The 27,157-nt window shown below is 36.6% G+C and overlaps 1 protein-coding gene across 1 annotated transcript; it reads left to right on the plus strand.

Annotated features, from left to right (window-relative positions):
- The first annotated feature begins 1,024 nt into the window (after positions 1–1,024).
- LOC133193925 (ATP-dependent translocase ABCB1-like) lies at positions 1,025–23,458 on the plus strand. Its single transcript, XM_061329839.1, has 24 exons — positions 1,025–1,045; positions 1,981–2,204; positions 3,198–3,316; positions 3,644–3,815; positions 3,963–4,134; positions 4,839–4,963; positions 5,583–5,757; positions 6,670–6,783; positions 7,070–7,180; positions 7,275–7,400; positions 8,621–8,824; positions 8,964–9,134; positions 9,494–9,655; positions 10,962–11,180; positions 11,446–11,595; positions 15,142–15,246; positions 17,166–17,327; positions 17,746–17,914; positions 19,288–19,564; positions 20,109–20,265; positions 20,598–20,795; positions 21,031–21,237; positions 21,900–22,046; positions 22,830–23,458. Exons 1-24 carry the CDS (start codon positions 1,025–1,027, stop codon positions 23,034–23,036), a joined length of 3,894 nt encoding a protein of 1,297 aa, XP_061185823.1. The 3' UTR covers positions 23,037–23,458.
- The last annotated feature ends 3,699 nt before the right edge of the window (positions 23,459–27,157 follow it).

The raw sequence follows: 27,157 nt of genomic DNA on the forward strand, positions 1-27,157 counted from the left end.
TTTTTTCTAGCAGGGAAAGATGATCCTCAGTATCCAGTTACTAAGATCTTTTTATAATGTACTTTGGATTGTATTACAGGCAGATCATTTTATCTTCTGTAGGTGACCCTAACGAAACCCTTACCTGAGATTTATACCACCTATAGAAAACCTCTTTTCAAAGTACCTGCTGATGGATGAAATTGCACAATCAGATCTATGCACGTATTATATATTTTTTGCATCTTAGATATTATAATGGATATATACCAGTGTACTAGATCTTCAATTTCATCCTCATGCATCTGTAAATGGTCTTGCTGTTTCACTTATTTAATGGATTTCTATGTAGAACTATACCTTGTTCTAGATCTGTGTGATTTTATTCCCACATGTTGTTGGATTCAGACTTTATTCTGCTGGTTTAGGATTTTATAATTCAAGCATGTCTGGATGTAAGCTAATTATACACATTTCTGTACATTTCTCTAGTCTCTGATTATGAAAATAATTCTCAGTATACTGTATCTGATGTCAATTTTCCACTTGTTCTACGCATACCAATTGGAATTCATGCATTAGGGATGGACTGCAGTTAAAGGACTGGGACAAGATCAAAATCCATGCAGTAACTTCATGTTTGAAAAATACTCTGTTTAATTCCTGTTTAAGTTTTACAAGCTGTAAGATTATTGATAATTTCAAGAACAATACTGTATTATTCTGATGGCACAACATTGCTAGATTAATACTTTTTGATTCAGTACTGTAAACTTAATTAAGCTAGTACATACATGTATTTTAAAAACGGATCGAGACGACATCTGAAAGGTTTCAAGGGAAGCATCCTTGACATTTAAAAGAATTACCTAATTTAAAAGTTCAATATATATATATATATATATATATATATATATATATATATATATATATATATATATATATATATATACACACAAAAGGTGAAAAGGAATTAGCAAATGGAAATGGAAAAGTTGAAGATGAAAGTGAAAGTAAGAAGGATGGAGAGAAAGAAGAACAAAAGATGATTGGGGCTCTAGAAATAGTAAGTGGTGATCAGACTGTTGAAATGGAACGTGAGAGAAATTCTGAAAATTATATTCTCTAACGTATTACATGTACCATAGTTATGTAGCCAACTAATTCTGAATATTATATTCTATAACATATAGCCATAGTTATGTAGCCAACCTAATTTTGAATATTATATTCTATAATATATAACCATAGTTATGTAGCAAATCTAATTCTGAGTATTATATTCTATAATATATAACCATAGTTATGTAGCCAATCTAATTCTGAATATTATATTCTATAATATATAACCATAGTTATGTAGCCAATCTAATTCTGAATATTATATTCTATAATATATAACTATAGTTATGTAGCCAATCTAATTCTGAATATTATATTCTAAAATAACTATAGTTATGTAGCCAATCTAATTTTGAATATTATAATCTATAACATATAACCTTAGCCAATCTAATTATAGATCCTTGAATATAGCTGCTTTATGGTTGTTCACAAAAAGGATAATAAAGGGCTCTCACCCCACTTTTTGGGAATGGAACCAGGGCCATAAAGATTGGGAAAATAGCGACCATATGGGGAATTTTGGGATAACCAGTATACTTCAAAATCATATGATATATTCCACATTCTGGTCTTTATTAATAACTACATTTTTCCTTTGTAATACATAGGAATATGAATAGAAAATTAAATTATTATATATCCAACGGCGACCAACTATATTTTCTAAAATTTTTGGGAGAATGATTATAGGGAAAATTAAAATATTCAATTGGGAAAAAAAGGTACCTTTTTTGAATGGGGAATGGGACCCTTAGACAGCTCCAATTATAGACAATTGAGGGCCTTGATTATGTGAGATTCCATGAGAAATATGACATGTGAGATTGAAATATACAACATAAAAATAATTCAGTTTCTTATTGACTTCTGTTACAGTTTAAGTACGGAACATGGTTTGATTATTTCCTGATGATCTTTGGATCGTTCTGCGCAGTCTGCCATGGAGCTGCGTTGCCCAGTATGATGATCGTGTTCGGTGATACAACAGATACTTTTGTCAACTCAGGAATCTATTACAATTGGCTTCTTAATATATCATCCTATCTGGCAACTGCTGGAATCACCATTGGTCAAGCTGTAGCCAATCCCTCTATTCTCAGGTACCGTACATGTATAATCATCCTCAGCATTTTTCATCAACATCCATCATCAACTTCATCATCATTAGCATATTCATTATTTTTCATCATCATTGTCAATGCATAATCATCATCATCATTGTCAATGGCATAATCGTCATCATTATCAATAGCATCATTTTCATCTATCTTCCGCCATCAATAGCATGATTATCATCATTATTCCTCATTAAAATTGATAACATTTTCAACAACAAACATTAACAAACATGCATTTTCTACCACCCTCATCGGGGTTAGCTACAACGTTCCAGTTAAAGTTGGGGGCAAGTTCATTCCCAAGTAGCTATAAGGCCAACCAGGACCGAACTTGCATGGATGATGCATCTAGGGATGTCACTATTAGACTTACTTCAGATGCTGGATTTGACTTTGCATTTTCTAAATGAATGACCAGGTTAAGTTTTGAGGCAAGTCCATTCTAAAGTAACCATAAGCCTTTTGGTGACCAAACTTGCATGGATGATGCATCTACAGATGCACGTTACCAGACCATTCATTTGATGTGAGACTGCCTTATTTCAAGGTATATTTCGAGATGAGCTTTGTAATCTTTGATTACCTATGGTACTACATGCCAATGGTATTACCATTGCCATGCCCCAGCTAGCTTCAGTAACAAGTGAAAGATCTGCTAGGAAAGAGTCTGGATTGGTGTCTTCATGGGCGGAAACCTTTAAGGAGGGAGACATTTAGTGGTCATGCACGTTTGTTCGCCAGAGGCCGGATAATTCAGTTGGTAGAGTACCTAACTAGTGATTCAGGGGGGCCTGGGTTTAAATCTTGGTCTGGTCCGTCATGTTTTCCTTTTCTGTTATATATCAATTAAGAAAAAGTAAATTCTATTTTCTTTATTTTCCTTAAGCAGTCTTATATACTATCTTATTTTCTCAAAATGTTATTCCAATATATTATCTCCTTGAAATAAAATCGTCCCATATTTTAATATTGTAGCTCACACAAAACAGTCCTTGCGGCTGCTCCATATAATGTGACAGATTTCAGTTCCCTGGACAAAGCTATTTCAGAGGATCTGCTGGACACTATGACCCTATTTGTTTATTATTACATAGGTACATAATTAATACAATTATACCTGTGGAGTTAAAAATGTCAATATGCAGATTCCAATGAGTATGAATTTATCGAGAAATTTATGAAGCTTCAAAGGAAGTTATTGATAAACATTTACTATTAGTGCATATGTTATTTAACCATGCAATTTCTTAGTTTAAAATGCAAAAAGTAACTTATGCTTTTGTATATGACAATTAGTAAGTTTAATTGTTTAATCATTAAGGGGCTATAGTTGATAATGTACTGGAATTTTAATGTGTAAGACAGAAAATGAATCCATATGTAATTGGTCACCCAGAATGAAATTTATCTTTATTCATAAGGCATTGGGGGAGGCGTCCTTATTTTTGGATATGGTCAGGTAGCCTGTTGGGTGACAGCTGCTGAGAGACAGACACACAGGATTAGGATCGCCTTCTTTAGGAACATCATGAGACAGGAGATTAGCTGGTTTGATACACATGACTCTGGGGAGCTGAATACCAGACTGTCTGGGTAAGGAAATAAATTCATGATGAAAGATTTTAATTATTATTTTTCAACTTTTGTTAATTTTCATTTTGAATGTGTGCTTACATTAATATGTTTTTCCTTAAAACTTCATGGAATGGAACATAATACTCTAATATTTTATGTCTTTAGTGATATCAGTAAAATTCAGACCGGTATTGGGGACAAGATGGGGATCTTTTTCCAGTGGTTTTCCACCTTCCTTACCGGGGTGGTTATCGGTTTTGTGTATGGCTGGAAGCTTACTCTGGCCATGCTGGCCTTCAGTCCCCTAATTGTGATAGCAGCTCTCATCGAGGACAAGGTAAAAATTGCTATTGGCAACTCAAACTGACTCGGTATACTTAAAATTTGTTTACATAGAATTAGAATACAGATATAGAAGTTAAATGTTGTATTTTAACCAATCAATGTCACTCCATTTTTTAAGTGGACTCATGCATAGCTCTGATTCTTCGACGTATTTGGCTCCAGTCTTTGGCAATTTTTTCAGCTCTTCGAAGTCTTCTTTACTTAAATATTTTGGATTTCCAACGTTTCGGCTTGAGCATCACTGATGAGACATAATTTGTCGAAATGCGCATCTGGTGCATCAAAATTGATACCGTATATGATTTACATTAAGGAAAAAAAAATGCTTCCCAACAATTGAATCAACTCTTTGAAACAGGCCAATGTATTGAGCCCACCTCAGATCAGTTTGTGTGGACAGTGTATATGTGATAAGAACTTAACATTACAATAATAGATTTATTTAGAATCTAATAACTGCGTTTAAAGGGAAGTTTTCTGCAAATTTATTTTAGCAAATTAATAATTCATCATTGTATAGACTTTTTTATACATTAATTTAGCTGAGTAAAAAAGCAATTGTAGTCTTTTTCTAGAAGATCCCATGTACCACAATTTGAGTCCTATAGATATGTTTTAGAAGCCATGAAATCTTAATAAACTGTAAACAAATTTTGAGTCCAATGCACTTAACTAGTTCTGATTGATCTTCATCAGCTGATCACAGCAGCGTCTTCCAAGAGTCTAAATGCGTATGCCAAAGCAGGAGCCGTGGCTGACGAGGTTCTAGGTGCTATCAGAACAGTGATCGCCTTTGGGGGACAAGACAAAGAATGTGATAGGTGAGTGGGTCCTCTCCAGTGTACTAACCCCCCTGTCACACCAATGACACTCCATGCCCATATCTTTCCCTCTGAGAGATACTAAGAGACGATCTTGAACTTGTATGTCAATTGTCATAAAATAAATTAAATTTAAAGAAAAAGTGAGGAAAAAAGTCATCATTTACTTGGGTTTTTGAGTTCACATTTAATTCTACACTCTGGACACATTACCATGAGTTTAGATGTTAACAGATTGGCAATCTTGTCTGTCTTACAAATTAATATACATTAAATACATGAAATAAAATTGATGTCATATTAATTTTTCGTTCTAAACATTGGTGCTAAAGATTCCTACATTCTAACCATACCGACTTTTCACTACTGTATTTTTGTATAAATTCTTATCATGTTTGGCTGTTTTTGATACCTTATTTTAGCAGATAACACTGTTCCTCTCCTTTACTTAAATTTAAATGTGCTTCGGTTGTTTATATCTTAATTTTTAATTTATCCTTAATTTTTCATGGTAAAAGAAAAAAAAAACTAGTAAAATTCTTGAGAAATTCGCACTCATTTCTTTTTCATGTAATAAAAAATAAGGAGCTTTTACATGTATTGAATTTGTTTTAACTAGATACAACAAACACCTGAGTGATGCCAAGAAGAAAGGAATCAGGAAGGGTCTGACTATCGGGTTCTCTATGGGTCTTATCTACTTCATCATCTTTTCTGTTTATGGCTTTGGTTTCTGGTATGGAGCCAAATTGGTGAGGGAGGACAGCGATTATACCCCAGGGAATGTCGTCATTGTAAGTTTATAGAGTTGATTCAAGTGAATGTCCTCATTGTACTAAGTTTACAGAGATGATTCAAGTGAATGTCCTCATTGTACTAAGTTTACAGAGTTGATTCAAGTGAATGTCCTCATTGTAAGTTTACAGAGATGATTCAAGGGAATGTCCTCATTGTAAGTTTACAGAGTTGATTCAAGGGAATGTCCTCATTGTAAGTTTACAGAGATGATTCAAGTGAATGTCCTCATTGTAAGTTTACAGAGATGATTCAAGTGAATGTCCTCATTGTAAGTTTACAGAGATGATTCAAGGGAATGTCCTCACTGTAAGTTTACAGAGATGATTCAAGGGAATGTCCTCATTGTAAGTTTACAGAGTTGATTCAAGTGAATGTCCTCATTGTAAGTTTACAGAGATGATTCAAGGGAATGTCCTCATTGTAAGTTTACAGAGATGATTCAAATAAATGTCCTCATTGTAAGTTTACAATTTTTCAGGAGAATGTCCTTTTTTAAAGTAAGTTGTTTCATGTACTGTATTAACAGGGAATTTTTTGCTCCTATTTTATTTTGGCCCTTTTCGCCCTCCTTGCGAATTCTGAAAACCGGGGCAAATCCAAAGAAAACAGCAGTATCTCTTTAGCACAACTGTGTTTGGGGAAAATCTAAAACTGCAAAATTAGTTTCAAGCGTGAAAGGGCAAAAATAACATGGATTGAAAATAACCCTGTATAGAGTATATCCATGTTGTAAGTTTACACATGCATTTATTTCTTAATAATGTTAAGGTAGTAAAGTTACATTCTCTATGGAAATGTCCTAATTGTAATTTTTTTGGCTCCACCTAGTTTGGAAGTCCTCTTGCTTGTTACGAGGATATTGCCCTGAGTGTTTTGATCATCATTCTTTGTGGATTTGTTATTCCTAGGTATTCTTCAGTATAATGATATCAGCCTTTGCTCTGGGGTATGCCACGCCCCCACTGGGGAAATTCTCTGAGGCCAGAGGAGCAGCTTATACTGTGTATCAGCTAATCGAGCAGGTAAGCCAAGTTGGTGATACTTTAGTAGTTTGGGCTATATAGATGTGGATATCGGCCTGGATAATTCTGTAATTAGAGCAGCTGACTGGTAAGGCAAGGGTTGCGATCCAGCCATTAGTTTTTTATGTGTATTTATTCATTCCTCCTTTCCAGATTCAATACAAACTCTGGAGTAAATATATACATTAAAGCTGTTTCTTTCAAGCTAGAAAGAACAAAAAGCCATCATGGATATTGATGATCAGAATACTTTGTAATTGTTAATGTTTTTTTTTCATTCCGCTAGGTTCCAGATATTGATTCTTCCAGTGACGAGGGCTTAAAGCCAGGCGGAGTCACAGGGAACGTGAAGTTACGGAACGTCAAATTCCGATATCCGGCAAGACCGGAAGTGCAGGTCAGATTGACATTTCTAAATCAGGATTGTGCTTTGATTTGAAAAAAGGAAATGAACTGTACATATTTAAAGAATTTTTATCACGTATCTTCAGGTATTGAAAGGTGTTTCACTAGAGATCAACAGAGGGGAAACTGTAGCCCTAGTAGGATCAAGTGGTTGTGGCAAAAGTACCATCATACAACTCATTCAGAGGTTTTATGATCCAGAGGAAGGGGAGGTAAATCAATTATCTAGCTGGAGTCAATATCACGCAGTTGAGTTTCTTGTCTAGAAAACTCCAAATTCAAAAATGCTTTACCGTATTTAACCTAATATTAAATAAAGAAGAGGTCCAAGGTCCTGGATGGTCACTTGAGGATAATGTAACGGTTCATAGATTAAAACAAAATTTTAAATGAAACTTTGTTGCCCCAAAGCAAGAGAAATAGGATGATCAGGGATTTCCTTAATAACAAGGACAGATCTAGAGAAGATTTTCAAAGAAATAATGCATTTCTACTATATATTTAAAAGAGCCTCACCCTAAAACCAAAACACCTGACCCGGGGTTGTGAATTTCAAACTTTTTGAAAAAACAGCCTTGCTCATCACCATGCAATTAGATTTTCTGTTAAATACCCAGGGGCAGAGAAGGATTTTAAAAAAAAATGCATTACCACTATATATTCAATAGACCTCACCCCTCCCTGACCCTAGGGCTACAAATTTCACAATTTTGAAAGAGGCATCTTTGCTCATCATCATAACTTTATACTTGGTCTATCTGCTAAACACCTAGGAGCAGAGAAGATTTTCAAAGAATTAATACATTTTCCCTATATAATCAATAGAGCCCCCTCATGCAGAACCCCTTACCCTGAGGTGGGGTCACATCACAAATTTCACAATTTAAGAGGCTCCCTTGATCATCATAAACATACACCTAGTTTATTTGCTTTATATACAGGGGAGAGAAGACTTTTAAGGAATTTATGCATTTTCACTATATAATCATAAGAGCCCGACCCCTAACTCCAGAACCCCTGGCCTTGGGGCCATGAATTTCACAATTGTGATAGAGGGCTCAATGTTTATTACAATAAATCCAACAGCTAGTATGACTGCTTGATGTCTAGAAGTAAAGAAAATTTTAAAGATTGCACTCATTTTGATGGTTTTGGCCCCACCACTAAAGCCCCAGGGGGGCAAGGACCCCGGATTTAACAATTTTTGTCCCCCCTTCACTTATAAAAGTTTTATGCCGAAAGTGGTTGATATTGGTTCAGCGGTTGCAGAGAAGAAGCTAAAAGTGTTCAAATGTTAACGCTCGACGCACAACGCTGGACGACGGACGGAAACGGATAGCAATAGGTCACCTGATTGACCAGGGGGCCTAAAACTGTGTGTCAGTAATGGAAATGGAACTTAAAACAGGAGATTCCATTTATTCCTCCACAGGTCTGTTTGGATAATAATAATTTGAAGACTTTGAATTTGAAATGGTTTAGAAGACAAATTGGAATTGTGAGTCAGGAGCCAGTATTGTTCGCCACAACAATTGCGGAGAACATTCGTTATGGGAAAAAAGGTGTTACTGATGAGGAGATACAGGCTGTCTGCAAAATGGCAAATGCTCATGAATTCATCATGAAGTTTCCCGATGTAAATAGGGCATCCATTATTCAACTCATTGACCTTATGTCATTTATATTTTAAGTCTTATTCACAAAATTTTTCAATTTACCAACCTGAAAGACAAGATAAAGTGATTTAAATGAAGTGTAATATTTCATTTTGTTAGAAATATGATACTTTGGTTGGAGAGCGTGGGGCACAGATGAGTGGGGGACAAAAACATAGGATCGCTATTGCCCGGGCTTTAGTCAGGGACCCCAAAATTCTACTGCTGGACGAGGCTACTTCAGCCTTGGACTCTGAAAGTGAATCTGTGGTACAAGAGGCTCTAGACAAGGTAAAGGAGAAAAGTGTGGAGCAGAATACTGTGAACATGGATATATTTGTATGGAGATAAATGTTTTCTTATCTTGCTATAGGAGAAACTTTATTTTATATATTTGATCAATCTTATTTTCTCAAAAATAATCCCTTTGAGAAAGTTAAGTTAGGTAAACAAAAATTTACCAAAATTATCCTTACAAATTTTTCAATATTTGCTGTGTAATTTATTGTGTTCACAAAACCAAAATATGATGTAAATATCTTGGCCTTTCAAGATAACAACTAGTAAAAATGGATATGTTTTACAATCTAACAGCTTCTAAATTTCTTAAATTCAGAAAAGGGAAATTGATTTTGTAACTTTTCCTGCAGGCTCGAGCTGGTAGGACCACAATTGTTGTTGCTCATCGTTTGTCCACAATAAAAACTGCTGACAGGATTGCAGGATTCCAGCAGGGGGATCTCGTAGAGAAAGGAAATCACAATCAGCTGATGCAGAAAGGAGGCGTGTATGCCACACTTGTCAACATACAGGTCAGGATATTTTTTAAAACTTAATTATTACCTTGCTGAGCTTCTGAGTATCAGATAAATTCCATTGTGTTGAAAGTAAGACTTTTTGTTATCTATGGTCCGGTGTTCTAAAGAAAATAACCAACAACCTTTAACTGCCTTACTTCCCTATTACAGTTTTTAATAACGATCCCTCTGTTGCGATTCTTCTTTGCTTTCTTGACATGCAACAATTACCATAATACATGTACTTAATATTTTCGTTCACATGACAATCTTTGAAAATTCCCTCCCTTACAAAACTGATGAAGGATAATACAAGGATAGAAAAATTGCTGTACAGTAGTTTTTATTCAACTTTTTTATAATCTTTATGTTTTTAATTATTTATGTTTTAAGACTAAAAATCAAACAGTTGATGAAGAAGGTAAGATCATAATTTAAAGGATTTTCTATTTGCTGTGGATTTATATTTCATAAAAGAGTCTCTAGCAATATCATATCAAATAAAATATATTTTAGCCAACCTATGGCATTCATAATTCTAGATTTTAATACATGGGTAAATTCACTGATGATTATCTTAGAGTCTTGTTACGTACATATAGTTGTACATGTACAATAAAAATAGCTATCCTGTTCAAAGGTACATTTTCGTTTATTTTTATGTCACCTGAGTTACTCAGGTGACTTAATGCTCTCTGTGTTTGTTCGTCGTCGTCCGTCTTCAGTCATGCGTTTGTTGTAAGCTTTTGAACACTTTCAGCTTCTTCTCTTGAACTGCTGAACCAGTTTTGGCATATAGCATCATTTGGTGAAGAGTTACATAAATTGTTAATTTTATGGTCCCTGTCCCAACCTCAACCCCCCCCCCCCCTTCTGGGGGGGGGGGGGGCTTCGGGTGTGGCCAAAACCGTCAAAATGCAATCTTTAAAACTCTCCTCCTTTACTCCTAGACATCAAGCAGTTAAACTGTTGGCATAATTGTAATAACCATTGAGGCATCTACCAAAATTGTGAAATTCATACTTGGTACAGAGATTGTTTATGACCCCAGAGTGTGCCATGACCTTAATGCAAGGTCATTTTGGCAAGTTCAAGATCGCTGACAGAAAAATTATAGAATACTTGTCCATATCACAACTTTGTAAAAGAGGAACATTGGAAACTAATACTTAGTACAAAGGTTGTTTATGACATGAGTGTGCGTCATAATCTTGACAAAAGCTCATTTATGTGGCAAATTTAAGGTCACTGGTTTAAAAATGTTTCCTATTCATCATGCATGCGTTTTCAGACCTATTTTTAATGCATGGCGTTTTGTGAGATTCACTTTCTAAAGGAGAATCTTAAAAAAATTAAAGTTTGCTCGGCACCCTACATTACCATCCTCTTTGTCTTAGAGGAAGAATTTATTGCTGAGTTTGCAGGTAAGAAAGACAAGAAACCTGAGAAAGCGGACCACAAATTGCAACGCAAACACACAGTACACCATTCACATGTACCTGTGGAGAACGAAACCAAAAAAACTAAGGAAAAGGACAAGGTGAGACTCTCACAAATAAATAAGTTTACCTCTTCACAGTGTTAAACTTTCATCAGTGAAAATTGTAATGTTTAGTCATATGTGAAGGAAAATTGATATAAAAAATGTGTATATAAGCTATTAATTTTGAAGAATTTTGAAGGAAATTTAAATTAGTACTGTGGCAATAATTATGAAACATTTAGATATCTTTCTTTGATAAATAGACTGAAAAGATTATCCTAAGATTTTGAGAATGACAGGCATCACTGTTTATCAAATTTAGAAAAAGGAAAAAGAGGAAGAGGCAGGTATTGGTCGTGTCCTAAAGATGAACGCCCCGGAGTGGCCATTCATACTACTGGGAAGCCTGGGAGCCATCGTCAATGGAGGCGCGCAACCAGCATTTGCCATCATCTTCTCAGAAATTATTGGAGTAAGAAGTTATTTAGAAACTAAAGAATGAAGCTAAAATAGAGTTATTTGTGTACTTACCTTCATACTTAGGCACGATTCTGGGCTGATTCTGCTGCGTCGTGCCAGATCATGTACTGCGCCTTTAAATCTGCCTCCGTGCCACGCCTCCAGGTGTTTCTTGGACGTCCCCTCTTTCTTTTGCCCTGCTAGCTCCAGGTCAGGGCCTGGAGTGTGGTGCTGGATGGTGGCTTCCTTTGGGTGTGTCTAATCCAGCCCCACTCTCTCCGTCTGATTTGCATGTCTAATGTTTCCTGCCCTGCTTTCTTCCATAGTTCTTCATTTTTGATTCTTTCAGGCCAGGGGGTGCACCTGAAACAGGTGTTTTAAAATCTCTGGATCTTTTGCAGGGTTGTTTTGGTTGTTCTCATTGTCTCTGCTCCATACAGTAAGACGGACTTAACATTGGAGTAGAGAATCCCCAATTTGGTAGCAATGTGGATGTTCTTTGAGGCCCAGATGTTCTTTAGCATGGTAAACGTAGCTCTTGCCTTGCCGATTCTTGACTTGATATCAAGATCCGTGCCACCCTGTCTGTCCACCATACTCCCCTTATAGATGAAGGACTCAACTTCTCTGATCGACTCACCACCAACTGTGACCGGTAATTGGACAATGGTGTTGATCTTCATCAATTCTGTTTTCTTCAAGTTGATCTTTAGTTCCGTTCCTGCTTATGTTGTTGCAAGGAGAGTTGTTTTGTCTTGCATCTGACTGTGGTTGTGCGAAAGGAGAGCCAGGTCATCGGCAAAGTCGAGATCGTCGAGTTGCGTCAGGAGCGTCCACTGTATACTATTGTTCCAGCCTGATGTGGTACTCCTCATTATCCAGTCTATAACCAAAAAGAAGAGAAATTGTGACAGCAAACATCCTTGTCGAACTGCTATCTTGACCTCAAAACCGTCGGAAATCTGGCCAGCATGAGCAACCCTGCATGACATGCCTTGGTCGATCTTACGAATTAAGGAGACGAGCTTCTCGGATGCTCCATAGTGTCTCAGTATCTTCCACAGTGTCTCTCGGTCCACGCTGTCAAATGCTTTCTAGTAGTCGATGAAGTTGATATGGAAGAGGGACTTCCACCTGAGTGATTGTTCAATGATGATGAGAAGACTGGCTATCAGGTCAGCACACGGAGCTCTGGTTCCATTGCCCCTTTTATACTCTTGTGAAGGATCCTGTTGAGGAATTTGTCAGGCATTGACAGGAGCATATAATTCCCTGGTAGTTACTACAGTCCCTCAGATCTCCCTTCTCTGGCGCGCAGCTTAATAAGATTCTTCCTTTCCTTTCCATTCCTCCGGAATGTTCTCTTCCTCCAAGATCTTTTTGAGGAGGTCGCGCAAGATGTTAACAGTTGTTGCTGTATCAGCTTTGGTGGCTTCTGCTACCGCTTTTCTCTTCTTAAGTGTTGTAATTGCTCACCTGATCTCCGTCTTTGTTGGCTTGTCGCAGTCGATCGGGAGGTCTGTATCGGCTGGTTATATGTCCGGAGGTATTTCTGGTATTGTTCTATGTAATAGCTCTCCAAAGAGAGTTCTACCCATCTATAAAATTGTTCTTGTGTTGTTGTGAGAGGGTTCCCGCTCTTGTCCTTTAATGGCTTGTGTATCTGCTGGAACTTGTTGGAGAGCCTCTTTGTGATAATACACAGTTCACTCAAGATTCCTTGTCCCGCTGCTTCTTCAGCTTGTTTATCCAGGTTGTCAATGTGATGTTGTTTATCTTTCCTGGTGCTTTTCTTAACTTCCTTATCCGTGGCTGTGTAGTCCTCTCGAGCTTTTGCCTTTGCTGCTCTTGTCCGGCTTCAGTTCAGTGCCGCTTTCTTTTCCTTCCTCACATCCACTTTCCTCTTGGTAACAACAGAGATCCACTCTTCGTTTTGAGCCTTTCTTTTGCTGAGGACTTCTTCACATGTGTCTCGCCACATTTCCTTGATGTGCTACCATTGGGGCTCGATGTTGGTATCATTGTTTTCTGGCTCTTCTTGTTGCACCTCGAATCTGTTGGACAGACTGAAGTGGAATGCTGTCTTCATCACAAGACGGTGGTCTGTTGAAATGTCTGCTCCTCTCATCACCCTGACATTTTTCCATGCTGTTCGAAATTTCTTGTTGATGCATATATGGCTGATCTGATTCTCTGTAACATAGTCAGGGGATCTCCATATGGCCTTGTGAATCCGTCTATGAGAGAAGATGCTTCCTCCTATTACAAGCTAGTTAGGGGAGCATATTCTGCAAATCTCTTGCATTCTCATTCATGTAGCCCAGTCCTTATGTGCCCATGACTTTATTGTAGCAAGTGTTGACAGCTCCGATCTGTGCATTAAAGTCGCCCATAAGTATTGTCATATCTTTCTTCCCTGCTTTATCCAAGACTGTTGTAGTTGCTAGTAAAAGACGTCTTTCTTTTCGTCGTCAGTGTCAATATTGGGGCATAAACTGGATTATCTTCAATTTGATCTTGTTTCCTTTGTGTTGCTCCTAGCTGTTATTATCGGGGAGTTGACAGGTTCCCATCCAATAAGAGCGCGTCGTGCCTCCAGAGATAGCATCAGGACTACATCTTCGGTGTAGGGGACTCCCTCCGTCCTGAGTCCTGAATATAACGGTGTCTCTCCGGTGGTCAACCTCAACTGTCCTATCTGTAACCATCTCGTCTCGCTCAGTCCTAGGAGACAAATGTTGTGCTTCATCTCCTGTGCTTTCTATGCTGTTCTTTCTGTTTCATGCATTGTTCTGATGTTCCAAGTAGCAGGTCTAATAGTTTTCTTGGGTGTCAGAAAGGGAGTCAGTCCTGCAGCATCCTTTCGGCTTTCATTGCACAGCATCGTAGTTCTTCTTGAAGTAGGCCATATCTGGCCCAAGTTATGTTGGATTTGGTTTGTCATTGATGCTTCTGTAATTTGGTTTTTTGTAGATAGGGTTGTTGTCCAGAGGTAACTCTAATAACCTCGAGGAAAGGTGAAGTGATTTCGGAGTAACCTTCTTAGACTGCTTTCCATCATGGATATTGAGCACAGTCCGCCCATTTGGTTTTATATTAGTGATTGCCTTCACCTAGCCTTTCACATTAGTGGGTATGGCCTCAAGGCAGCGGAGATTTGGCATCAGAGTTTTCCTTCTCTTATATGAGCTGTCCTCCCAGACTGATGAGTCCCATCTACCCAAAGCACTGGTTTTCAGGCACCAGGTAACCCACCTTCACCCCTTCTATCAGCAGAAGCAGTTCCGCCGGGCTTGATGCAAGCCACACGAGCAGGCTAGGATCTGGACTTAGTTGTCATAGGCTATTAACGATGCATGCCATAAGGAGCATTTTATAGAGAATGGAAGCTTATCCCCATTGTCACCTGTCGGGTCTGACAACCTTTGGAACCAGTTATTTGTGTCCTTGAATATATTTTTTCTCCATTGGTGTTAAACAAGTGTTCCTCAAGAAGTATTGCATAAAAGCAAAGATGTAATGATAGCAAAGAAACGTGAAACTTAGAATTTTTTTTCAGACCTTTGCTATCTCTAGCAACAGTGAACAAGTAGATAAAGTGTTGATGTGGACATTGCTGTTGGTCGGGGTGGGGGCTGCCAGCTTTCTCACATACCTTCTTCAGGTTAGTAGTGTATAACTCTTGGCGGACAGGATATTACTCTTTTCTTTTCATATTTTTTTTATGTTTATCGCCTTAAAGCATAATAAGAAAATTAAATTATACATGTTGCACATTCTTTAAGTAGCTTATAATTTCTTACACATCGCTCATGTTTAAATCTGGTATTCTTTGTTCATGATTATAGCTTATACACCTTATTAATATTAATTGCCTACATATCTTATTCCAGATTGTAGTTTTTGTTAATATAAAGTACCTTACATACTATGTTCAAGATAGTAGCTTAAATACCTTGTTCACAGTAATAGCTTACATATCTTGTTCAAGTTAGTAGCTTACTATAAATCACTTTTAATTTGCGAGAACTTTATTTTTGCATAATACGATGAGCCCACCTGCTAGCAAAAATTTATTTCTCACGTTTATTTGTATAATTAAAGATTATATAGAACAAAAATCAAATTTCATGAAAATTATGGCTGGCTTATAAATACCAAATGAAAATTGCGAAACAGGATCTCACGAATATTTGGTTATTTACAGTATACAGCTTATTCACATTGGTGGCCTACATATCTTATTCAAGACAGTATAGCTCATACAGCTTGTTCACATTAGTAACCTACATATTGTGTTCAAGATGGTAGCTTATACACCTTATTTACATTAGTAGTAGCCTAGATATGTTGTTCAAGAAAGTTGATTAATATACACATTGTATACATTGGTTGCCTACGGTCTTGTTGTTAAAGATAGTAATTTATACAGCTTTTTCACATACTTAGCCTACATACTGTATCTTCTTCAAGATACATGTACATGTACATGTAGTAGCTTATATAGCTTTGCAATAGCTTACACAGCTTGTTCATGTAAGTATCTTAAACTTGTTCCGGGTAGCTTATAAATCATTTAGGAAGCCTACATATAACTTGTTTTTGAGAGTAGTTTGCGTTTACAATTACATACATTCAAGTTACCAACCATATTTAGTAAAAAAGCACATTTTCAGTAGGCTACTGGTCTGTAGATATTTTCGTTTGGTTCCAATATCTCTTCTAAGGGATAGAATTTACATATTTTGCTCAAGTTAGTTGATTATACAGTAAAACACGCTTACATGGAAGTGTCAAGGACGGATGATTTTGATTCGCTGTAAGCATAATTCCTCATATCCGTTAGGTTCACAATATACTTTATACCTCTCACAGGGAATGAAAATCACTTCACTGTAAACGTTATTTCATTATAACCATGTTCGCTGTAAGCGTGTTTTACTGTATGCACATTGTTCAGGATAGTTGATTAAACACACACAAGTCAGGATACAAAACACTGTTCAGGTAAGCTGCCTTTATAAATAGATTTAATTAAAACATAGATCATAGACCACAGCCTAAAGAAATTGTATATCAATAGACACTTGCTATCTTATAAAAATCTTAGAGTTTACTCAGTAACACCTTTTGTTCAATTTTTTGCTTTAATTGATTTTTTGACTACCTGATCTGCTACATCTACATACCGGGTTCGAATCCCACTGTGGGACGTTGAGACCGGTCCTTCGGATGAGACCGTATAAACCGAGGTCCCGTGTCGCAGTAGGTGCTGGCACGAAAAAGATGCCTCACTGCTCAATGGCCGTAAGTGCCGAGTATAGGACAAAATGTGCAGCTCTCCACCGGCAAGTGGTGGCGTCTCCATATGAGTGAAAAATTCTCGAGAGGGACGTTAAACAACATACAAACAAACAAAACATCTACATACACTGTGTAAAAAGGGGTATTAAATACTTGGGCATCTGAATGAGAAGTTACTAGTAGTTGCTAGTAGTTTCTTGGCTATTTGAGTGAAAAGAGGGGGATACAGAGTTACTTCCCATTACTGTTGTTGTTTCTAACGAATTATTTCCTTTACAGGGATTCAGCTTCAGTGTGTCTGGAGAGAATCTTACTATGAGACTGAGACAATCGTGTTTCCGTGCATTACTGAGACAGGATATAGAGTACTTTGATGATCAGAAAAATTCCACCGGAGCCCTGACCACCAGGCTAGCCACAGAGGCTGCGGAAGTCCAGGGGGTGGGTAAAGAGGACAGTGTTGATTTTGCCCCATCAAACTTCCAACAATTTCAACCTGTGTAAATTCGTCCAGACAGTTGTATTTAAAGAGAGATAACTCTATCTCTGAACGTGGGCAAAAAAAATAAAAATGGACAATTATTTACATATAAACAGTATTGAGGACAGGGGAAGTCCCCTCTTTTGATAACTGATGCAAAGTAATCTGTTACATAAATGCCTAAGCTTCTGCCTTATCTGAACCAAAATCTCAAAAGTGATTTTTTATAATAAAAGTTTTATACAAATAAAATAAATCTAGGCGGATAACAAATGGTAGAAGCAGCCAGTTGAACTCCTGAAGTACAAAACAGTTAAAATTATTCAGAACCTGTCAGCTAGCTTATATAATATCTAAACCTTCTATGCTATAATACAGGCATCAGGGGCACAGCTGGGAATTATGTTACAGAACTTTGCCAACATAGGAACTGGTGTCATTATTGGTTTTGTGTATGGCTGGCAGTTAACTCTAGTCATCCTAGCATTTATCCCAATCATTGGAATAGCTGGTGTTCTTCAGATGAAACTTCTTGAGGGAGTCTCAGGTATACGCTCTTCAAATTTAAAAATATTTACAGAATATGATACCTTGTGTAAGCTTAGTACATTGATCCTTGGACAGAACTCTGAATGTAGACAAAACTTTGATGAAGATGAATGGTATCCAAATAGAGTTAGAAGCTTTGAAATAATGTCCATTTGAATAAGACCTTAGTTATCTAATACAATTGAGCTTTGGTTATGTCAAATACCATGGATGTGTCAAAGTAAGTTGAAAGTCCTAATCACATTTTAGCTCACTTGATGTGAAGGCTCAAGTGAGTTTCTCATGTAAGACTTTGTGTGTTGTCTGTCGTCATTGCTGTTGGTGTTGTATTCGTCTTTGTAAACTTCTCACATTTTGATTATCTTCTTCTGAACCAATGGGCAATTCTGATCAAACTAAGCACAAAGTATCGTTGGTGAAGGGGGATTCTAATTTATTCAAACAAGAGCCATACCCTCTACAAAGGGAGGATTATCAAGAAAAGGCGAATACAGGGTGGAGTTTTATTAAAATCTCATGAAGAAGCACTGAACCAGAAAAAAAATGAAACTTATGAGAAGATACCTGACATAGTGTAGATTCAAGTTTGTTCGAATCATGGCCCCTGGGGTAAGATTCGGCCACAATAGGGGATCAAGTTTAATATATGAATATATGGAAAACAAGCTTTAAAAACTTTTTCTTTAGAACAACAGGACCATTATTAGTTATATTAATATGCAAGCCACCTCAGGTAGTGCAAATTTAAGTTTGTTCAGATAATGGCCCCTGGGGGTAGGGTGGGCCACAATAGGGGATCAAAGTTTTTAAATAGGAATATATTAGAAGAAAAAAAATCAGTAAAAATCTTCTTATCACAAACAGCAGGTCATGGATAGTCATATTTATATGCAAACATTCTCAGATAGTGCAAGTTAAGATATTGTGATTCAAGTTTGTTCAAATTATGGTAACTGGAATTATGTGGGTTTAAAATAGGGGATCAAATTTTACCTAATAAAGGAATATAGGGGAAAGTTTAGCAGAAAATCTTGTCCAGAACTGGAAGGCCATGTTTGTTACACAGAAATTCAGAATCCCTGTGTATTGTTGATTCAGGTTTGGTAAAACCATGACCCACTGAGGCTAGGATGAGGCCAGCCGCCATATTCTGAAGTCAAAATTTTTCCTGGATTTCTTTGAAAAATCTTTTGAAGAATAGCAGGACAAAGATGGCTTAAGTGAGAATTCTGGCCAATGGGCCTCTTGTTCTCTATGTAGTTTAACCTCAGTATCTAAAAATCTTACACATCTCAAAGTTTTTTTTTCTATAGCTCTGATCAATTTTGTGGATGGCGAGGTTTGACTGCATGTATCTGTTATTTATTACAGGTAAAAATAAGGAGGCTTTGGAAGAGTCTGGCAAAACAGCTACAGAGGCCATAGAAAACATCCGTACGGTAGCCAGTCTGTGTCAGGAGGATTTGATGGTAGAGAGGTACAAATCACAGCTGGACACTCCCTTTAGATCCACCCTCAAAAAGTACCACCTAACAGGGATCGCCTTCGCGGCCTCCACTGCTGTCATATTCTTCGCCGATGCCACTGCCTTCTATTTTGGTGCTTACATGATTGAGAAAAATGAAATGACATTCACCGATGTGTTCAAGTAGGTTATCATAATTTATTTTGAATGATTTTATTTTGTCTAAGTCTTACACGCCGAGAAAAGTAGTGTATAAAATTGAAAGATTGCGGATTTGGAGGGGTGGTTTCTTTTTTGAAATAATTCATCCAATAGTGTCTATCTTGAACCTTGGCCATAACTTTTGGATTAAATGATTGACACAACACATTTGATCAGGCTGAAGTTCATTGTTAAATATATATGCTGGGCCAAGTCAAGGTTGTACTTCATCAGATTTGAAAGACATAGAGAAATTATAAACTTTCCATTTCCATAGTATTTCTTAATTGTCCGGGGTAGTTTTTTTTCAGTACTTATACATCTTATAAGTACTATGGTTTCATTTATTTTCATGTGAATTTGAAAAAAAAAAATTGAAATTTGCATTTCAGTGATCACCTGATTTTGTGATCGGTCTTTACCATGACAACGATTAATAGACTTAAAAAGAAAAAAAAATGACAAAAACTTATGTAAGAGTGGGAATAATAACTTATTGAGAAGCTTTTTATGTTCTGTTTCACAGAGTATTCAGTGCTATTGTGTTTGGTGCAATGGCCATAGGTGAGACGAGTGCTTTTGCACCTGATGTTGGAAAGGCCAAGAAATCTGCTGCATTAATCTTCAAGCTACTAGACAGAGAGCCAAAGATTGATCCGTACTCTGAGGAAGGCATCAAAGATGTAGGAAATTTTCAGATTCATTTTTTGCAAGAATTGGGATGTATTTAATCATTCATCTATTTTCCTTACCAGAGTCTATAGGCTATGGCTCAAATACCAAAGTATTAAAATATTTTATCTTTTTTTTTAGATAGTCTATAATTATATTTTGAAATTCATACTTCTTTCTAGAAGGTACTAGTGCTTGCAAATTATGAATTTTACGCTTCTTTAAAACAAACAAACAAACAAACAACAACAACAGCAAAATCCCAAACAAAAGCTGATAACTATTTATAGTTTTAATTGGTCTGGTCCACCTTTCAATAAATTTTTAATTTTCATTTTTACAGGAGAGTTTCACTAGTGCAGTTTCATTCAGAAATATTCATTTCCGCTACCCAACTCGCCCGGATGTGGAGGTCCTGCGAGGTTTGAATTTAGAGGTGACCCCTGGGGAGACTTTGGCATTGGTGGGTGCCTCCGGGTGTGGCAAGAGTACCACAATGCAGCTGATAGAGAGATTTTATGATCCTGAGACTGGTGATGTGGTCAGTAGTTATTACTGTGTTGTATTATTTCAGTATTACATTAGTAAGGATAATTTCACAAATAGTTTTGATTTTTGGGTGAATTGGCAGACAGTGAATGGCGCAAGTCTAACTTCTTGATCATAAAAAATGTTAAATGCAGCGATTTAACTCAGTGTCATATACTCAACACAGTTTTTAAGCATTCAGATGACTGGATTTTTATTTAAAATAGATTTATGAAAGTTTATTGTAGTTACTGGATAGGAATAATTTGAAAGATCTTAACGTCCAGTGGCTGCGTCGTCAGATCGGAATCGTGTCCCAGGAACCAGTATTGTTTAACTGCAGTATCGCAGAAAACATCGCATACGGGGATAACATCAGAGAGGTCCCAATGGCAGAGATCATTGAGGCTGCTCGAAATGCAAATATTCACGAGTTTATCAAGTCTCTGCCCAATGTAAGGAAATAAAGAAAATTAGTGTTATATACATGTTGTTAAAAAAAAAGGAAACTGTAATTAGGAAATTTATCAGTAAGAATAACATGCTTATTTAAACAAGCATTCTGAGAGTATTGCATTAGCAATACTAGTCCCCTAACGGCAAGTGTAATCTGGTTCCCGTTAAAATTGAAAATGCCATGATTGCGGAAAACCCTGAAAAATTGTAAAGGTCGTAATTCCGTCAAAAATCATTTAAGCGGAACGAAATGCAAACTTGTTCTGTAACTCATCAAGATACACTCACATACTAAAAATCAGTTCAATATCTGCAAGCGTTTAGAAAAAAGTGCGGAAAACCAAGTGGGACAGACTGACAGACAGACAGAGGGACAACTAGACAGACAGAGGACAGACTTAGAGGAAACCTATAGTCTCCTCCGGTTTCACCTGTAGGGGAGTAATAAAACCAGTTTGATAAAATTTATGACGATTTAAACTTGAAAATCCAAGTAACTTGCAGAAGTAATTTACTGTGTATGTGACTGTATACATATACACTGTATACATTACTGTATATATCTGTATATATACAATGACTGTATACATTTGATTAGCTCCTTACCAGTCAAATTTTATTTTGTTTGGCATTTGTTTGCATGAAATTCCATACTTTATAGGGCTATGAAACACTTTGTGGTGACAAGGGTACACAACTCTCGGGTGGACAGAAGCAGCGAGTGGCTATTGCCCGTGGGCTGGTCAGAAACCCCAAGATTCTTCTGTTGGATGAAGCCACTTCTGCCCTAGATACAGAAAGTGAAAAGGTAAAAGCTCTGTTTAGATATCCCTTCACTGTCCATCAATTCATTACCTTTTACATCAGCAGTATCAAAATTAATTAATCCCCTACCGTTGAAACCTGAGGGGACTATAGGTTTCCTCTGCGTCTGTCCGTCCGTCTGTCTAGCTGTCCGTCCGTCTGTCCCTCTGTCAGTCTGTCCCACTTGGTTTTCCGCACTTTTTTCCTAAACACTTGCAGATAATGAGCTGATTTTTGGTATATATATGAGCGTATCTTGATGAGGTACAGATCAAATTTACATTTTTTCCGCTTCATTGATTTTGACCGAATTACGACCTTTTCAATTTTTAAGGGTTTTCCGCACTTTTTTTTCTGAACACTTGCAGATATTGGGCTGATTTTCGGTATGTCAATTTACCTTGATTAGTTAAAAATCAAGTTTACATTTCGTTCCGCTTTAATTATTTTTGACGGAATTATGGCATTTTCAATTTTTAACGGGAACCAGATTACACTTGCGGGTAGGGGACTAGTATTGCTAATGCAATACTGTTGTTAATGATTACGTTTTACCAGGTATGTTCAATTTTTAAAGTTCTACACATATCACTGAGCACATACGGACTGACAATACTGGTTGTCGTTATTTAAAGAATTTTTCAACCCCTTCCTGTTATACGTTGTTAATGCCGGGAACCATCATGTCTGAAAGCTTTTATAAGTTTTCATCACTCAACACCTGAACTACGAATTTTTGTTTTAATGAAGATTTATTGATTGTAGTTTTACATACTTTAATTTCTAGATCGTCCAAGAAGCTCTTGACAAGGCACGAGCGGGGAGAACGTGTATCGTCATAGCTCACCGACTTTCCACGATCCAGAACGCCGACAAAATCTGTGTCATCAAATATGGCGAAGTGGCTGAGCAGGGTCGTCATGGAGAGTTAATGTCCATACAGGGCATTTATGCTCGCCTGGTCAATACGGCAAACAAAAGAGGAAAGAATTAAAGTTACATAATGAGTCAAAATCATGTGTTTCATTTAAGATAATTGTATCATAAAACAAAAGATTTATGTGAAATATGAAAAAACGAAGTTTTTACTACTCAACTGCACTATAAAGCAAGAAAAGAACTGCAAAACGTAAGTGCCGGAAAAGCAAAGGTTGTATCTATCGCTTAGTTGTTATCGTCAATGTCAACAATGTCAAGGTCACGCGACGTTTATTCTTTGCAATGAAACTTGTATAAACAGCATTGAATTGGAGCAAGAAAAATTGAGGAATAAGTTCTGATCATCATTATTGAGGATTGCATCAAAATCCTCGGCCACCCAACATTTATATCTATGGAATTGACACCATCGTAAATTCTTGAACTTTTCTGCGCATGCGTACAATAAAGAGGAAGAAGTGAAACAATATTTTTGTGTTGGGGCAAACAAAAATTATTTTTACTTTTATTTTTCTCTTTAAAAGTAGATTTTTTAGGTTCTGAATCCTGTAATTTTCTGAAACCTAATATCTTATATATATAAGAATTGAACAGAATTTGCATGTGTCATGCAAAAATTCTACTTTCGTCAATTTCCCCTTTTTCCGTCACGTGATCTCTTTAACAATAGAGAAACTTAAGATTTTTTAAAGACTAATATTTTGTTGATATTTTGGGTGTTAATCTATTTGTTAATTTTTGTAAAGAAATAAAACCCCATGCAGCTTTGTGTACGTGGTTGTATGCAGGTGTTCAAGGTTTGCAGAAGCAATTTGCTCTGAAACTTTTTATCAATGTCAGTGTTTGAAGTGTTATGAATCACCGGTTAGAACGCTAAATTCGGGTTGACGGGCATGTGTGACATCGGGTGGCGGCCCCCGAAGCGGAGAAAAGACTAATTAGGTGAGTAAACATAAAATTTTTCATTTGTTTAAAAATCTTTTTAGTTCAGAAAATTATATTTTACGGAAGGGAGCAACTACCAGGTAACCCTAAAAAGTTAATAACGGCACATACAAGTGCTTCGTTTTCTCAAACACTCCTCCTCACTTTTCGGGGTATCAAAGTTTGCGACTTTACGTAAAATTCTATATCAAAATTGACCCTCTGGAGGTTTCTTTCATAATACGTTAAAAGATTATGAAGTATTGCAATAGAATTGGCTTCATTAGTACATTGTAAATCAATATATTTTAGTAATTAAGTCATTTAGGCTTCAAACTCGATATGACATTCGGGCTGCGTTTTCTGCGTTTCATGGGGTGGCGTCATGTCTACGAAATGGAGATTATTTTTGCATGCACTTTTCGCCTGGTCTAATTTCAGGACAAAAAGACCCATATTACGAAGAATCTTAAAGATAATGTTATGATACGATGTTATTTTGCTGTTAAAACGAAGTATGCTTAATTTCAGTCATTCTTACGGTACAACAAGAGGTTCATGGGCCACAACGCTCACCTGAGTCAATATGGTCCTGCTGTTCCTCGTCAGCAGATTTCTTCTCCTATATATTCATATGTAAAGCTTTGATCGCCTGTTCTAGACATATCCTACCCCCAGGTGCAATGTTTTGAATGAAACTGAATCTAAACTTTCTGAGGATGCTTCTTTTTTCATATAACTAATCATGGCTTTGCTGTTCTTGAAAACGGAATTTTAAAGATGTCTGCCACCATACCCGGGGGGAGGGGGGTCATGATTTGAACATACTTGAATCTACACTACCTGATGATGCTTCCATATCAATATGACTAATCATGGTTTGTTGTTCTTGAGAATAAGATTTTTAAAGATATTTCCTAAATATGTTCTTTTGTAAAACTTTGATCCCCCATCATGGTCCCACCCTACTACTGGAGGAAGCCTTGAACAAACTTGAATCTTCACTACCCGAGGATGATTCAATATCAATATGACTAATTGTGTCTTTGATGTTTCTGAGAAGAAGATTTTTCAAGATTTTTCCCCATATATTCCTATGTAAAACTTTGATCCCTCATTGTGGCCCACCCTACCTCCGGGGGTCATGATTTGAACAAACTTGAATTTTCACCACCTGAGGATGATTTCATATCAATATGACTAATCAATGCTTTGTTGTTCTTGAGAAGAGGATTTTTAAAGATTTTTCCTACATATTCCGATGTAAAACTTTGATCCCTCATTGTGGCCCCACCTACCCCAGGGGGTCATGATTTGAACAAACTTGAATCTACACTATGTAATGAAGGTTTCACATAAGTATCAACTTTTTCAGCCCAATGGTTCTTGAGAAGAAGATTTTTAGAAGATACCACCAAATTTTCACTAATTCTTATTTATCTCCCCTTGAAAGAGGACGTGGTCCTTCATTTGAACAAACCTGAACCCTTTTTACCTAAGGATGCTTTTTGGCAAGTTTGGTTGAAATTGGCCCAGTGGTTCTGGAGAAGAAGTCGAAAATGTGAAAAGTTTACAGACGGACGACGGACAAAATGTGATCAGAAAAGCTTACTTGAGCTTTCAGCTCAGGTGAGCTTAAAAAGAGTGTTACCATGGTTAATCACCTGAAAGTTGTACATGTACCACTTCCTTTATGATATTGCATTACCTTTTTTCTATTAAATTTAAATACTCCTCTTGACAAATACTTTTAAAGGGTTTTTACTTACCTGTACTTCACTTCCAAATGTTCAGTATATTTCCTAAGAAATTTGTATGAGATCTGTAATGGCAATGTCAACCATTTAATACTCGGCTCTCTGTTAAAGTGATTTTTTCGATGCCATTAAGTTTGTACTACATGTATTTTCAATTTGTCAATACACAATACTCTCATACTAGCTCATGTATTTAGTAACTCTAAACATTCATTTCATTGTAGGGAGCATGAGTTTGACAGATCAGAATGTTCCCCAAAACGAAGGAAACAGAAATTTGAAATATTTGGTCCTTTGGCTCCAACCCGAGCAGCCTTGGCAGTAAGACAATGCTATTGCAAAGATGAATTTAAAATTCTGCCAACAAAACGTTTGGGAATGGAAATGATTGATTTGAAAGACATTTGGAGGGGAAAACTCCATTGATAAAGTTTATTTATATTTATTTGTAACAACTTTTTCGAGCATCAATTAAGAAATTAAGAAATGAATTTAATAGCTACCAAAGTTATACTGTATAACCTAGATTGGGGCAGTTTACGCTTTATAAACCACGAAGCGGTTCCAACCCAGGTTATACCAGTATTGCTTGGGTAGCTAATAAATTAATTCCTTGTAATTAAATTTTCCATCATTAATTCCTTTAAAAATGCCTTCAAATAATAAAGGTTTTAAATGTAACGTCAAGCGGATTGAAACGTGTATGACTTTAGTCATCATGACGTAGGTTGCTCAAGTTATACGATATAAACTTTTTTTCATCCAAGCAAATGACGCGTTACAGCCAAAAATAAATTATTTAAAAATAACAAATAATATAATAGATAAGCGGTATTGTATCTAATTTCGTAATAAAGGCTATCTGCATACAATTAAGTGTTCTTTTTTTATTCGCTGCATGGGTCCTCTGCATGTGCTGTTTAAAAGGTACTAGTAATCGCTTCTGAAAGTTTTTGCACACTGCTAACAAGCAAATTCATTACTTTGAGTGACAGAAGCTACTCCTACACTAGTATGGATGTTTGTTGTAAATATTGTCTTCTACAGACTTTACAGATAAACTTGATCCTAACTTCCCCAACTTCTTCCTCATGGTCTATCCCAAAAATTTCTTGGTCTATCCAGTCGATTTCAAAGTTCTCTTGGTCCATACTGCAAAACAAAAATATATTATGATGAATGTTTAAAGAATATATACAGTACATGGAAAGAAATCAAAATGGGTGAAAAACAACATATGTTTTGTTTTATTGTTGTTATTGTTATATCACTGATTCAGGTTATAAATTTTAAACTTATTTATTTATCATAGATTAGGTAACACGTTATTACAACGTATATTAATCCCTCTTCAGTTTTTCCTGCCTCATGTAAAAGGGAGGGTTGTTCGCTTACAAACATGTTTAACCCTGCAACATACTCAAGCCAGGCACCTGTAGTCCAGTAGTTGTTGTTGTTCTGATGTTTTTATATTGTTCATTTTACGTTTTTAGGT

The sequence above is a fragment of the Saccostrea echinata genome, unplaced genomic scaffold (genome assembly GCF_033153115.1).
Source record: "Saccostrea echinata isolate AGI-Se365-2 ecotype Australia unplaced genomic scaffold, CSIRO_AGI_Sech_v1 ptg000028l, whole genome shotgun sequence".
NCBI classification, from domain to species: Eukaryota; Metazoa; Mollusca; class Bivalvia; order Ostreida; family Ostreidae; genus Saccostrea; species Saccostrea echinata.

What these genes read in the sequence shown, in the direction of transcription:
- LOC133193925 (XM_061329839.1), top strand. Translation starts at nt 1,025, where the DNA reads ATGATTGGGGCTCTAGAAATA. An exon ending in TGATTGGGGCTCTAGAAATA is followed by an intron (nt 1,046 to 1,980) that starts GTAAGTGGTGAT and finishes CTTCTGTTACAG; the next exon opens with TTTAAGTACGGAACATGGTT. An exon ending in CAGCTCTCATCGAGGACAAG is followed by an intron (nt 4,135 to 4,838) that starts GTAAAAATTGCT and finishes GATCTTCATCAG; the next exon opens with CTGATCACAGCAGCGTCTTC.